Consider the following 15,923-nt stretch of genomic DNA (forward strand, 5'->3'; position numbering starts at 1 on the left):
ACTGAACTATTGAGGTTTGAAGGGATGTCTGGAGGTCACCCGGTCCTACTCATCTGCACAAGCAGGGAACAAAAGCACTGGAGAGCAACAGGAGAAAAAGACCACACTGGCCTCTCTAAAAGCAAGCACTGTAAGGTGACTCCTGCAACACAGTACTTCAGATAATAGAAATGCTGAGATATATATTTTTGATTTCATATAACAACATAAAAATGTTTTGTGCTTGAAAAGTTGAACAACTTCTTTAGCTTAGTACGCACATTCAAATCATTGATTTCTCACAACTGAAAAGACGTTCTGTAGCAATTCAATTTAAATGCAATTGCAATTCAAATTAAATGCAGTTGCATTTAACATCCATGCTGAGAAGGAAGGGCATGCCTTCTTTATCAGACACAGAGCACGCTGGTAGCTCACAAGCTCTTTTTTTCAGTGGATCAGACAGGCTTCCAGCCTCCACCTACACAGAGTATTCATCTGCTTCAGCAGAGCCACAGGTTTTGTTTCTACTCCTTTCGTTTACATTTCGCTCAGCGAACGTTTGTAAACGTTAGCGCGAGTTTCGTAACGGTGTATCTTTTAAGCACTTTTATAAACAGCTCTGTACATCGGCGACTACGCCCAGCCATAGAGGCTGCCGCTAGAAATGGGGGCTCCTGCCCACGCCCCGCAGATGCGGCCTCAGAGCGGCGGGGCCAGGCCTCCAGTTATTCCTCCAGCGGGTATCCGGCTGCCTCGCAAGGCTTCTTGGGAGCTGAAGTCCTCCGTTCCTCCTTCCCCGGGGCCGAACTGCAACTGGAGGACTACGTGTCCCATGGCAACCTCGCGGCGCTCCCAGGCTCCCGGAAGGCGGCTGTGCCCGCCGGTGTCAAGGCGGCTAGTTCAAGTTGCCATAGCGGCGAGGTAGGAGGGCGGGAAGTTGTTGTGGGGAAGGGGCCAGCTGTGCCTCGCGGCGGGTTGCTCCTGTAGGGCCTCGGGTGCAGGCGGGCGGCCCGCGGGGGTTGTAGGGGCACGCCCGGCGCTGTCCTGCGGCGCTGCGCGGGGCGAGGAGTTAGGGCGGGCCCGCAGGGGTGGGATCGGATGTTGGTGAAGCTGCGTTACTTGAACGTGGTCAGTGCGAGCGGTATGAGAGAATCGTTCGCTGTGTTGGGGAGTTCAGGGAATGCAGTGTCAGGTGTTGGTGACAAACGTAGTTGTGCATGGAAGCACGGTGCTGGAGTGTCTCCTTGTGGCAGCGGGTTTCTGAAAGCTTTTGACACGAAGGGAAGCGCTATAGGGAAAAGAGGCTTCCAGGTATCGTGCCGATCCTGTGTGGAATGGCTCTTAGTCCTCGTCTGGTTCACGCTTAGCTTCGCTCGCGGCTTTACTGCTCAGTTACCTAGTGATGGATTAGCGTATGTGCGGATAAACAAATAGAAGCGCTAGGGAAGTAGTCAGGCTGCGTGTGCCGAGCTCGTCTGCTCGCTTGAGGCTGCCAGCTGCGCGTCTTGCTGCTGTGCCCTGCGGGTCTCTGCAACGACGACCCCGTGGAATCGGAGCATTGAACCGGGACAGCGCGTGTTGAACGCTGCTGTGCTTCTTGTGCAAGAAATGTTACGACCTGCCTAGGTAAACTAACCGAGCGCTAAAAGAACAAAATAGAAAGCAAAACCAGACACAAGTGATTCCCACTGTCGCGTAGGTTGTGTGGTTGTAAGCTGTAATCAGCATAGGTTTTGGGAGAAGTGATAGTACTCTTTTCCGGTTTAAATTGATGCATAAGGCTTCCACAGAATGTTTGTACAAATCTCTACTCTGTATGTCTTTTTTTTTTTTTAACCTAAAATAAAACTTCCCTAATTCTTTTAAAAATGAGGATGTTGCTTTGTATGAGCGATGCTTCTCCAACTGCAGTGCCTACAGTTCCTCTAAGGTTGCTTATGATAACAAGGAGGAATGCTACATGACTATAAATGCAGAGTTCACTTCAAGTCTGCGTAGTTTTTTCTTCTAGCTGTTTCTTAAATACCTTAGCCAGTAACAAGCGAATTAGGGATTTGATTTAGTAGTTCAGTGGGTAGGGATGGTGATAGGAGGATGGTTGGACTAGATGATCTTGTAGGTCCTTTCCAACCTAACAAACCTATGAACCTATGAATTTTGTCTGCTGAAAACAACCCCATTGGTTCTGTTAGTGTAAATCTTCATTTCCCTTTTGTTTTCTTCAGTGGTTTAGCTGTTCTGATTTTTGGCTTTAATGATTGAGGCACTTCCCAGAATTATACTTTTAGCTTATTCAGTCAGTTACTGCTTTTCATTGTATTTTTATCAACACCTTTCTCTCTTCTGTCATGAGTTCCCATATTCATCTAACTAGAGGCACATGTAGAACTGTGTGCTGAGACCCAGTTGCTTTGAATCTGGGAAAATTCAAAGAATTTACTTCTTGTCAGCTGAGATTCAGTAACTAACCTTTGGGATTCTGCTGGCTTATGTCATTTTGACCTAAAGTGAATTAGAATGCTGAACAGATGAAGGGTGTTTTGCCATGTTTTTTCTCTATGCAGGCATAGAGAGAAGCCCCTTTTCCCTAATGTGAAACTGATGATGTTGTGAAAGGTGTTATTTTGGGGTACTTTGATCTAAAAGGAAATGTGACCTCATGGAAGTCAGAGTTAAGCCTAATCTTTCTCTTGGGGATGTTCAGCTTGCAGACAAGCTGTGTGAATTGCATAAAAGTAAGGTTAGTTTTCTTGGACTTAGGGGATACTTCTGTGTGATATTCTGCATAAAGAATAAATGTAACATGCTTTTCTGCATATTTAGGGAGGAAAAGAAAATGTGTTTTCTGTGAACTGCACATCTGAAGAATCTAATTTGTTGAAATGTTTACTATGACTTTATAACTGAGGTAAAATATGCCAGGTACAGACCATCAGCCATTGGCTATGGTTTTTAAAAATGAATGTGCTTCAAATGTAAGAATGATAAGTGAAAATATGGTGTTACAAAGGCCTGTGAAGAGATAACAAGTAGATTCCCTTGGATTAGTGACTCAGGGCTGGGTTTCTGATCTCTCATAGTGCTTTATTTTTAGTGTGGCCATTAATAGCATTTTTCCATTGTTAGGTGTCTTAACAATATTTTCACAAAGTGCTTTGAACCTGAAAACGTTTATTAATTTGAGAAAACTGGTTGCTGAATTCATTGTTTACTGGGTTTTGAGTGATTGTGCTGCTGTTTGTGTGTAGTGGGCAATAGTGAAAAAGAAAAAATTAGGTAAGAGAACTGACAGTGCAATTACAGAGAAATGAAGAATTCCTCCAAAACAGGAGATAATTTTTTTTTTGATAGAATTTTATTCTTATCAATGATGCAAGTGGTTTTTGTGTGAGAATATGGATTGTGGTGATGTCTGTGTGAGTTTCCAGTAAAGCTTGATAGGGAAAACATAGCTTAGTATAGTGATTAGAAAGACTATGGTAAAATTAAAATTATTCCACCCTGTTATTACTACCCATGCTTTATTTCTTTTCTTTTCTCTTTTTAAAAATATCCAATATTCCCTTTTCCCCAGAGCTTGATGTTCATGCTTACTCAGCCTCATTTAGACTTCATTTCATCTGGATAGAGTGAGATGTACTGGAATAGTGATTGCTGATACTGGCAGTAAGACTGTGCTTCAGTAAGATAAGGGGAGCAAAGATGAGAAAATAAATTCCTCACTTTAGAAAATAGCTGTGAGGAATATTGGTGTACTTAAGCAGAATCTGATTATATTGATTTACTCTCCTTTCATATTTGAGAAGCTTCTATCCAAGTCTAGCAGACACGAATTTATATCCTTCTCATAAGACTGGAAAAACACCAAGTGGCATGTATATAAAATCTAAAATGTCATCTGTGTTTTCTTTGGGAAACTTCTGCTTTAATGGCTAGAAGAATAGTATCTTTACTATAGCTTTTCTTGTACCTACTACAGGATCAAAAGGAATTCAGAAGTTGGTCATTTTTTTCCTTTTTCCTCAAAATACTTGGATTCAGGCAGTCTCTCAAAACAGATGTTCTTCTAGTATATAGTATATTATAGTATATCTATAGTATATAGTATATGTATAGAGCACTAGTCTCAGTGATAGTAATTCAATGAACTCTAGGCGAACTGCTACATTGTGTAATAATTTAAGAAAAACTACTTTTACAGGGTTGCAATTTTTATCAGTTAGTAGTTGACTGTAGTACAATAAACATTAGTGATCCTAGCATTTAACAATTTCCTCTTCCAATGTTCTCTACCCTACTGTTCTTAATCCCCATTGTTTCTTCGCAAGCCATATCTTTTCTACCTCAGATTATTTTTTGAGTTTGATTCAAGCAAGTTGCCCCAACCTCAATACAACATTAGGATTAAGTTGAATGCAAGCTGGATGAAAGTAGTAGTATTTCACTGTTTACAAAAGTAGCTTTTTAAATTTTTAATCTTCTAAGGTGTTAGGTTTTTCTTTCTAGAACATTACATTGTTGATGCACATTGAACTTGGATTGCTGTAGCTGCTAAATATTGTTTATTTTCCTCTGTTTCTTCTGCCAGCATCTAAAAACTTCTGCAAATGTAATAAACATATTTGATTCTAATCAGATCATTTAAAGAAAATATGTAGTAGATATACTGCATGTTCTCACTTGATGTTGCTCTATTTGACACTATTTCTGTATGAGTTTTGATGTTCAACCACTTCACTTCCATTTTATTCAAGCTTAATTTGGTTCACGTTTCTTTAGCTTAATTTTGTAAATGTTGTGAATGCTCCATATTTTAAACGTAACCTCTACTACCTCTTCCTTGTTTAAGAAACTCTAGCTACCTGTTATTGGCCCAACTAACTTGATATCAACTCATACAATTTATTTTTTAATTTTTTTTTGAGAAAAGAAATTTTGTTAGAAACTCAAAATAACCTATTATAGGGTTATTTTTATTTATTTTTTTTCCCCCACATACTAAGATTAGGCTGATTCATGTGTCATTTTTGGCCCCAGTTTTCTTTCCTTCCAAAGACTCTACACCTTCTGTCACAATGTCTCAAATTCTTCTTGAGTCATTAAAGACATTGCTTTGTTGTCTTACTTCACACTATCAGTTGTATTAGTTGAGCACAGACAATCTGAATATAGCTTAGAAATTAGCGTAAGGCATGTGGAGATTGATTCTGATAGAATAATTTGGTTGGATGGAGTCTAGAAAGATCACTGTGTCCAACTGCCTGAGGGCTTTGTCAATTATTCTGCTCTCCTGATGTTTCTGTTGTATGTTTTACAGTGAGAATTTGCTTTCAGCTGTGATCTTTGCCTGGGTGCTGAACACCTAGTAGTGTGGAGAATTCATCTATTGGTTTAATTCTGTCCAAAAAGGGTCTCCATTTTTGCATGTTGGACTCTACTTCATGATGTGAACAAACATAATAACTAGGAACAGTTGATAGATGTGCCTCTGAAGTACACTCTGATAATGTAGTAGTCTATGAAGTTGCTTTGGGGCTGTTGTATGGTATGGATTTGTTCAGTTATAATCAGGATTTAATGTTCATTTTCTGGTCTTTCAAACTAGGTTTCAAGATACTGATGGCAGATTCATCCAGTGATTCAAACAACTCTTTTAGGGCTCGAAGAGGAAGGTGGCCACCTTTGAGGAGGGCATCCCACAACAGAGCTCATGGTGCTGAAGAAGTTACAGAGAAGATTAATACGTTAGCAAGCACTTTACAGGTTGCCTATAAAATTCTGTTTTAAAGTATATAAACAGTTTGTAAAGAAAAGTCAAATTTTCACTTCTAAAGTTGTGCAATATATTGTAGTGATGGGAAACATTGCTTTCTTTGTAAGCTAAAAGGTTTTTTGTAACTGATTGTATTGCCTCAGAGATGAAATTAGGTTGCTTGATGCTATATGGAATAACAACTGTGTGAGTTCATAATAAAATTTTATTAGAAACAGTGATGTTTTTGGCAATACTATTAATAAAATTAACAAACTGAATTATGCTCAAAACCTTTTCACATCCTTACAAGCGATGTTGAATTTTGTAATGGGAACTTCCATCCTCATCTTTTGCAGTGTACAATTTCCAAGTTCTAAATAAAGAAGACAGACAGTCTAGTCTATTCCTCATAAATGATGAATAATAACTCAAGTAATTTCTGGATATGGAACAGCATGGTGAGAAAGAATACTTGTAAACTTAGAATGAATCCATCCCTGAGCAGGAAAGAGTGTTTATCTAATTCCTGTTCCTTCAGTGGAGGAATGAGGGCAAGTTTCTGAATCTATTTTGCATTTAGGAGATGTTTAACTGTCTTGACATCATTTATCACTTGAAGTCATTCACATTCATCAATATGGAAGAAATAACGTTGTGGTGAGAATATGTTCTCGCTAATAGTTCTAAGAAATTGGAAGAAGTGGACTTGTGGTTATTGCTTTGCTTAATTTTTATTTGACCTGAAATAAATCAATATATGCGCATACAGATATTTAATATGTGAGGAGAGAAAAATCTGTATTCATTGCTGAGTTTAAATTTCAGAACTTCTTATCTGAAAAATGATGATCAAGCTAGAAAGTTTTAATAAGAATAATATGACAATAATAATATAATACTATATTACTGATTGTAGTAATATGGCAATGTTTTTTAAACATTCGCTTTGGGGTTTTTGTGTTCCAATCTAACCTCTTTCTGGCTGCTCTTCTGAGAATCTGTTTTTAAGCTTATGGCTTCTTAGCAGACCTGCCACCAGATCCTCCTGTTCTTCATCTGGTTTCAGGATTCATTATGTAGGAAAATTGTGCTGAAGAGGAAGGTGGGACTGCAGCAGTCTGGCTAAAAACATTTTAAGCTGCTATGAAAATGTTATGTAAACTGAATAATGGAATATAGTGAAGTTGCCCCACAGTATGCCTGAGTCACGACATCTTTAATTTGGCATTCCTTCCCATTATTGTATAATTGTATAGTTTGTTAGAGGCTGTCATAAATGCTGTCCATGCCATAGATAAATGTAGTCTTGAGGGCTGTGTAATCTTGCAGTAAACTTTAAGAAAGTGTGTTTATGTTGACAGTTACTGACTTTTAAATAGGGTGCCAATTTTGTGCCATCAAGAAAATGTCTCCTAAGAGCCTTAATAATAGTTTCTTTAATTTCTTCATGGAAGTTTTAAAGTGTGGCTTCAGAGTATCTACTGTATCTCTGCTTTCTCTTGTCTGTTTGGTGAATTTGGAATTTTTGAACGTTTAAACCCTTTAAAAAAAGCTACTTGTTTTATTAACTTGCTCATAAATCAGAAATAGTAAATACAACTATAATGTTAGATTGTTGGAGATTTCTGTTTGACTTTTCTTCCTCAAACATTTTTTTAAGGATACCAACAGAAACCTGAGACACGTTGACCGTTTGTTGGGGCAATACAGAGAATACAACAAGGAACAAACAGAAGCAATAGCAACTGTGAGCAACTTTCAGTTTATCTTCTCTTAAATCTTATTTTTTTTCTTAGTAGCATTCACAGTGCATTCAAACTTGGAAAACTTGGCAGCAGTGCGCAGAATATATCAAGAGTTAAGTAGATGTTAACTTTTCATAGTTACTTGAGCAGTCTATGCCAAACTATAGTGGCATGTTATGTAATGAAACTCTAGCAGTTTTTGAAGCTTTATTATTTTTCTGGTTTATAGACTCCAAGTAGATTGCTGTGGCATGATAGTATGGCAAGTACAATGTATAATTAGAACGTATACCTTTTCCTTTGGTAGTTTTTCTGTGGATCTGTAATAGCTTCTGAATCAATCAATCAGCTTTCTCTAAATTGCTGAATAGAAGTTCTCATAAATACCAGAGCTCTACAAGTTTGAAAGCAGGTGTCTGAACAGAGATTATTAAATTAATATCTATTGGGTGGGAGAGGTTTATAACTTTTGTTTAAAACAATTATGAACAGGTGCTGTCTGAAACTTAGATACTAGGTGGTATTATTTTATATGTGGAAGTGGAGGGAAAAGGGGAAGAAATCCTAAATCAATAGGAAAGAAAGAAGGCTTCTTTCTCCCCAGCCCCAAAATTTTCTTTCTTGATCAGTAGGCACAAGGTTTTCATGGAAGCAACTGGGATTTTTAAGATATCTGTAATAATTTTTTCTACTTTGAACTCTGCATCTTTAAAAGCTTTTCTTTGTCATTGAATCTGTAGAATTTCTGGTGGGAACTGAACCCATTTAACACTGTTTTTAATAAATACTGATTCTAAGTGTAGTTCAGCGTCGTTATTATGGAAGGTTTTTCTATTAGGAAACTTCAAGGTAAGATATCAATCAAATGTTTTTAGTTTTTAACTCATTTTTCTCTTATTTTAGGTGGCTTTTGAATATGACTCAAGTTGAAGATAAATCTAGGGACTAGCCATCTACTTGTTTTAAGTACTGAAGGAAATACCATCTGATTAGTATAAAAATATGTTTCTCTGAGTTTCTGCTCCCTTTTTGAAGCAGAATTTTCTAATGTGGTATATATGTGAGGAGAGGTAGCTGGGATCAGGAAGTACTGCATCTCTTTCTTCTACTATAGATATTAAAGAAAAAACCTTAATAGATTTCTCATTTGAATGGTGATGATAGATAAGGGAGTTTCAAGAGATGGAGATCTGATTAGTAATTATAAAGACTACTCTGTTCAGACTCATGCATTTAGTATATCTCTTCTACTAGCCTCTCTTCATTCCATTAATAATTTTTTGAAGTAACACAAGCACCTTGAAATGTATTGATAATAATAAACACCTAATTGTTTAAAGTGTTAATTCTTGACACTGTCATTGCTTTATTTTTTTAATTTATTTAGATCTCTCACATTTCAAGAGTATGAACATCAGTACTGACAGAGTAAAGAATGCAAATTAAGCACTTATAGCCTAATTCAGAGTTTGTGTTCCCTTACAAGAGATCCAAGATTAGTCTGTTTCATGGCTAGGTTAGATTTGAAGACTGAATTATTTCTATTCTTTATTTGATTCTCTGGCATTTTCATGTTTTTTTCTTTTTTTTTTAAATTAACTAGTTGAATAACTTGTTATGTATTTGTATTGCCTTACTTTTTCCTTCAAGTAGCCTGTCTTTTTAAGAATGCTTTTTACAAGATCCTTTAAGTATCTGGCTTCAGCATTTCTTAGTGATTATGGAGTTTTGATAAAATAATACTGTGAAAAGGGAACACATTAGGAAGAACCCAAGCAAACTTGAGAAGATTCATAGAAGATTTAAAACAGTGCTTTAAACTTTGGAAAAGAAAAAAAAAGCACCCAGAAGGAGATCTAACTCTCTTAAATTCTGCAAGAATAAAGTAGCAATTTAACCCCTGTGTATATATCTGTTAGGAGAGGAGAGATGATCCTCTAGAAATAGAGGTTTTGTGGACTTTCAAATAAAGGTGTGATAAAACGAAAGTTGGCTAATAGTAGCCATACTTGCTTTATTTTATTTTATTTTGAGTGTTCCTGGTGCACTGGTCCTATATTTTAAGAAACTTAATGTTTGAAACTGTCAGTGTTGAAAACTTGGTTTACAGTAACTAGGAGAATATTATGTAAATGAGATTAGCAGCTTTTCCTGGCTTTGGTTTGTGATGAAACTTGGCTTAAGAGCTCTCACTATCTTAATGACTTAAGATTGCTTGCATGCCATTGTATATGTCTTTGTTAACATTTCAGTAAACTGATTTCTTTGCAGTTGAAAGAAACACTGGAACAGTCTATAGGTCAGTTAAAGAGTCAACGACTAACCCGAAACTCTGGAATGAGAAGTGCTTCTCTCTCAAGCTTATACCCCAGTGATCTGGATGGCGAAACAGCATCAGGTAAAATACTTAAGGTGCTTGAATGTACTGAAATTGTCATATTGTTATTGTATGGAATGAGGAAATTAGAAATAAAACTGTATAAAGATACTGATGATCTATTATTGATTTCTTCAAATAAAGTCAGTTTAGAAATTTGGGAGACCTGTATTAAATTTAGCAGTTGTTTACTTGGTAAATGCCTATAGCTTTCCATTATGTTTTTTTTTCTGGTATCTTGAGAAATGTAAATAAACTTTTAATAGTTTTCATGGAGAAAACTGCCTTGTCTGCTACCTTAGGTGTAGGTATGTGTAAGTTAAAGTTAGTCCAAAATATTGTAGCTTCTGAAGCTTACTTCACAGTGAAAAGAAAATGTAAATTTTAAATATATAATGTTATGGACATGTAGGTAAAATTATACAAGACAGGGTGGAAAAGGTAAAGTGATGTACTTTTCTCTAGATTATACTAATTTTCTTGTATGTTTCTCTGAAAATGTATTAGTATTATTAATTTTTTTTAGGAAAATATGTATTTGGGTGGAAACTCTTTTCAGAAATAGCATTAAATGGGCTTTAGTATACCCAGACAGAAAGGAAGCCACTGCTGGGACAAATAAAATTTGAGGAAATGATCTACCTACTCCCGTTACCCTTTCTGTGTATGTGTATATGAATAGTTTTTGGGGTGTAAGTATATTTTAAAAAATATTACATCTGTAAAAGAACCCTGGGGAGAGCTAAACAAGTACACCTGTGAATTTTATGTGAATTTAGTAATTTGCCTATAGTGTGTTCCATATTTGAAAGATGAACTGATTTTTTTCCCAAAGCAAAATTGAACAAAGACAGAATTTTCTTTTCTTTTTTCCCCTCATCTTTTATCACCTAAAGGAGCCCGCCACTTTATGCCTACTTCTCCTCTCAGGGATTATGGAGACTCACAGGGCAATAGGCATCGAAGATCTAGATCTGCCAGTGTTCGATTTGTCAACGAGACTGATAATTTGAATCAGGTACTAATGAGAGTTGCTAATGAGTGTTCTTTCCCCAAACAAACTATACATGGCTATTAGGCTCTGTGATTTTTCATCAAATGAAGTTATTCTGATGGTGGAGCTAAAGATGTTTCAGCAATTAGATGTTCTTTCAGTGTTCTGTGCAAATTTTTATTGGAGGGTAATCTCTCATATCTATGAGTATCTTGTTGCATACAATTCTGACGTTATAGATTTAAAAAAAAAAGTGAATGGTATGATATAAAAAGTGATGAAAATATTTCTGTACATTCTAGTTTCTGAAAACAACAGTATTTTGCTTGGTCATTGGCAGTTTTACATGCTGTCTTTCTTTAGTAGTACATACAGCTGTACAGTTGTACGTAATTAAAATGAAAGCATAGAAGAAACACAGTTGGGAAACTTGGTTTAGCAAATAATGGACTGAAAATCAAATGTAAATGAGCAAGTGTTGTGTGAAGGGTTGATTGAAACACTAGCTTCATCCAGGCTGATCTGCAATTCACGTATACACGTTTCATACATTATTTTATCTCCTGCTTTCTGTTTAATTTGTTTTAAAAAGTGTGCATAGATACACTGTTTGAATATCACAGGTAAATGTTCTTAAGCCTTGACTTAATTTATGTACTTCAATTTACAGCTGCATTCTTTCCACCAGTCTCTTCGTGATCTCAGTAGTGAACAAGTTCGTCTAGGAGATGACATCAGTCGTGAGCTTTCAAGAAGAAATAGGTATAAACAGAATATAATTTGCAGAAAATATAACTTGGAGAAAATAGTTGATATGCTTCTAAAAAATTATAAATTATTCATCTGTTCATTGTACCAGTACATTTGTACAACCAGTACTGTGATCAGCTTGTTGCACATCCTCTCGTGTAGCATTTCTAAATTTAAATAGCAAGTTTTTCTGATGTGTGTAGAATATGTGACTTCTCTTTTATATACATAGACAAAAAAGACAAGGATTTGGGGATTTCTGATAGTAAAACTTTGCTCCTTTTTTGTTCTTGATACTGGAGTTTCATGAGGACAAGCTCTCAGTCAGGCCATAATGTTTTGATTATTTCATTATGCGCTGTCTCAACATATGATGCTTTTTGTAATAGCAATAACAAGAATTAGTGCTCTTATTCTCAGTAAGAACTAGTCCTAGTTCAGAAGGATTGTGTTGACATGTTCATAACTTTGTACTTGTTGACCTGATATCTAGCATTTCAAACTAGATAGAATCATTATTAAGGTGCTCTATTGTCTTCACTAGAGAAATGGAAATTCTTTCATTACAGGTTTTCCACTTCAGGTTGGTCTCCAATTATGCTAGGAACTTAGAAGCTGTAGAATTAATTCAAGTAGCCTAAAAATCCACAAGATTGTTGCTGCTTGTAATTAATGCAGCTGATCCTTAGTTTTTTGTGCTGCAGAGTATTAATACTTACCTGTGTTTTTCTGTGAAGGACTGATGCAGAAATGAGAGAGACTCTTGCAGAGTTGTCTGAAAAGCTCACTGAGTCCCAAAGACAAGAAACGGTGAGTGTGGCTAACATGAAATCATAATGTGTATTTAATATGCTAAGCAGGATGTGGGCTACTGTTTGCTTTGGTAGTCAGCAAAAAAGAGCAAGTGTTGGGTTGAGCGTACTTATTTTCTCCTAGATGGTTCATCTTGCTCTAGAATTCCATAAATTAGTACTAAGTGATCTCGGAAGATCTTTAGTTACACATTTGTCATAGATATCTATATTGCAGGCAGCAGCAACTTCTTGGCATCAACAGGCTTGTGCATATGAAATGGGATAGAGATTCAAGATATTATAATCTGTCAATACCATTTAATATGATGGAATTAATCAGAGGAGGAAGACTTGCCTCTTCAACCTTCCTTGAAGAATTTAGCAGGGTGTCCTTGTTAGAACATTAGCTCTGTTTATCTGGTAGCGAATTCTTAGATGCTTGCAAGACTGTTGTTGTTGGGCCCTGATTCTCAGTATGCTTTCTTTCTCCTCTGATCTCCCTGGAAATTAACAAGTTTTAAGTTCTTAAAACTTAAGAAATCTTAAGTTTTAAGCAGCACAATTCACAAGAAAACTGCTGCTGCAGCTGTCTGGAGTGCAGCTATTCTGTGCCTTTGAATGAGAGAAACTAACCTTCCTTTTCAATCCTCTGGAATTCTGGCAGCTGCTGTCTTTTCATTTTTAAAAGAAATAAATAGTTTTCTTTTGTTTCTGACCTACGCTAGCATGTTTTCAAGGTTAGAAATTGGATGTTACAGATTTTGAGTGAAAACAAAAAGTGACAGATACACAGTGTAATGAGGAAGCTGTCTTTATTTTTTTCATGATGAGGGGAATGTAAAAAGATTAAATCTTGTCAAGAATGATAGTTTCTCTCCCAAATAAAGCTTTGAAGGCTGAAGCATTTAATGATGCTCTTCTAATGAAGATGAAAGTACTGCAGTTGGCTGCAAAGACATGATTTTCCCAGGCAGGCATTGCCACCCTGGTTTTAAACAGCATGTTCTTTACTTTGTGATTTATTGGCAATGGTGAGGGGGGTTTCTTAATCGTTGAATCCATTTTTAGAGATTTTGGTGCTGCGTGAAAGCCTAACGCAGAGGTGGAACTCTTAGCATCATGATCATTGTTCAGTTAGTCTGTGGTGCTGAAAACACATCTTGATTAAATCGTGTTCTAATATGTGATGAATATAATAATTTAGTTTTAGCGTTTCATGTCATTATGTAGAGCCTCTGTGTTCTTTGTACTGTTCTTCACTGAAGCACTTGTCTACACTAAGGGTTTTGATCTAGAAGAGAAGATGCATACTTTTTTGGTAGGAATGTTGTCCTGAGTTTTAGTCTCTTCTTCATATGCTGCTTACTGCTTGCTTACTTACTGGCTCTAATCTTTCTTCTAGTCTTTTAGTCCTATTATTGGATGTCACACATTCTGTGATAAACTGAGGAAGATTAGAAAAACTGCAAAAAGAGGTGACACAATTCTTGTGGGAGACAGTACAAAAGGGTAGATTGGCTAATGTCATCTTGGAGGAACTACATTTTTAGCTGGTGTATATAGGTCTAATTGGACTAATATCCAAAAATGATGTATGCAAATTATCTTAAAAAATAAAAAGATGATGAAATATAGGAAATACAGAAATATATTCAACTAAATAGGAGTCACAGAATCACAGAATTGTAGAGGGTGGAAGGGACCTCCAGAGATCTAGCTGCCAAGGCAGCTCCCTAGCCCAGGTTGCACAGGTAGGTGTCCAGGCAGGACTTGAACATCTCCAGAGAAGGAGACTCCACCACCACTCTGTGCAGCCTATGCCAGTGTTCTGTCAACCTTACAGTGTTCTGTCAACCTTACAGTTCCTGTGCATGTTTGTGCGGAACTTCCTGTGCCTCAGTTTGTGGCCATTTCCACTTGTCTGATTGCCACACACTGCTGAGAAGAGTCCAGCCTTGTCCCTGTGCCTCCTGCTCTTTAGATATTTATAGACATGGATCAGATCCCCTCAGAGTCTTCTTTTTCCATGGCTGAGCATACCCAGGTCTCTCAGCCTTTCCTCATGAGGGAGGTGTTCCACGCCCTTTATCATCTTTGTGGCCCTCAGCTGGACTCTTTCCAGGAGATTCCTGTCTTTTTTGTTCTGGGTAGCCCAGAACTGGACACAGTACTCCAGGTGAGACACCAGGGCAGAATAGAGGGGAGTATCACCTCCCTTGACCTGCTGGCCACACTCCTTTGAATGCTTCACAGGATGCCATTGGCCTTCTTGACCACCAGGGCACACTGCTGGCTCATGGACAAAAGCCATGCAGAAAAGGCTCACTATTTACATAAGGCACAAAGAGAATGCAGAAAGTAAAAACTAAAGTATTTTCAAACAACCTCATGCAGGTAAGTTGACATACTTAACTGTCTGAAGTGATCTTAAAACTGTTGCTGAAGTTTCTTGTTTGCCCTTAGGTATTTACCAATCTATTTCTGGAAAAATAATTAATCTGTTTTCTCAATCTTCAATATTTTCCCTTTTGAATATTTCTAGAACAGTTTTGCTAGCTCTCTCTTACATCTCTCTTACATTTGTGTATGAATACTCCAAAATAGCCATTAATTGTTCATCTTGCTGTGCAAACAAAGAACCTTTTCTGTCACCTTCCTTTTGTAAAGATAAAAGGACCATATAGTTTTTTATGATACTCATGAAGATCAGAGCAAAAGTATGTCATTATGTTACTTTTGGTACATAACTGTGTTCTTAAATTTTTCAATCATACTCATGCATAAAGTTAGTAGAAGCATGCTTAGTGAAAACTTATTCACTCTATATATATAAGGAACTTGCTTTTGGAAGGTTTTTTTTTTTTTTTTTAATCTAGATACCATTTGGTAATTAAACTGCTTTCCAGTGACTCTTAAAAAACATTAGTTTTGATGTGGGGAGGAAATGTAATTTTCCCCACTGATCTTTGGCTTGAATCATAAATTCAATGTCCTACCCACAAGAGGGTGCTGTCTGCTTGCAGCTTGAAAAGCAAAAATAAAGTAATGTAAGGATTGTAGCTTAAGGTTTAATATCTGTTTTAATACAGATTGCTTTAATAAATGACGGTTTTTTATTTGTATTTGTGTGTGAAATGATAAAATATTGGGAAAAAATTCTTAAACTTATGTAACCTTTTTTTTCTTTTTACTATTGCACAGTTATTCTCCTTCACTTAGGTTTTGTTTGCTGCTTGTCACTCACTGATTTATGAAAATGAAGCAAGTATTTTTTTTTTTTTTATTTTGTTTTACAGACAGGAGATGTGAAGGAAGTGACTCTCTAGAGATTAATTAGGCCTGTGGCAGAGAAACTAAGATTTTTGTATTGTGAGATCAGCTTTAGGCTGAATGAAGCTTGGTATTGACATATTTAGTACTTGATTAGAACCACCAGTGTACAGAAAAGTACCATACATGTAAAGGAGGATATTTAAAGCAAGATAGCAATCTGTCCCCACTTGAGTACTTAGTGCTATAACTCTGG

The 15,923-nt window shown here is 36.7% G+C and overlaps 1 protein-coding gene across 2 annotated transcripts in view; it reads left to right on the forward strand.

The window, feature by feature from the left end:
• Positions 1–822: 822 nt before the first annotated feature.
• The window catches only part of CEP128 (centrosomal protein 128), a 93,591-nt gene continuing 78,490 nt past the window's right edge, over positions 823–15,923 (forward strand). For both annotated transcript variants that reach the window (XM_065751744.1, XM_065751751.1), the window contains exons 1-7: positions 823–903; positions 5,588–5,745; positions 7,398–7,484; positions 9,754–9,880; positions 10,756–10,877; positions 11,524–11,615; positions 12,341–12,413. In XM_065751744.1, the coding sequence (XP_065607816.1) occupies positions 5,602–5,745; positions 7,398–7,484; positions 9,754–9,880; positions 10,756–10,877; positions 11,524–11,615; positions 12,341–12,413 (645 nt within the window). In that variant the 5' untranslated portion in view covers positions 823–903; positions 5,588–5,601. The remainder of the gene's footprint in view (positions 904–5,587; positions 5,746–7,397; positions 7,485–9,753; positions 9,881–10,755; positions 10,878–11,523; positions 11,616–12,340; positions 12,414–15,923) is intronic.

This window comes from Cyrtonyx montezumae, unplaced genomic scaffold (genome assembly GCF_038088225.1).
Source record: "Cyrtonyx montezumae isolate F1298 unplaced genomic scaffold, pur_monq_1.0 scaffold_10, whole genome shotgun sequence".
NCBI classification, from domain to species: domain Eukaryota; kingdom Metazoa; phylum Chordata; class Aves; order Galliformes; family Odontophoridae; genus Cyrtonyx; species Cyrtonyx montezumae.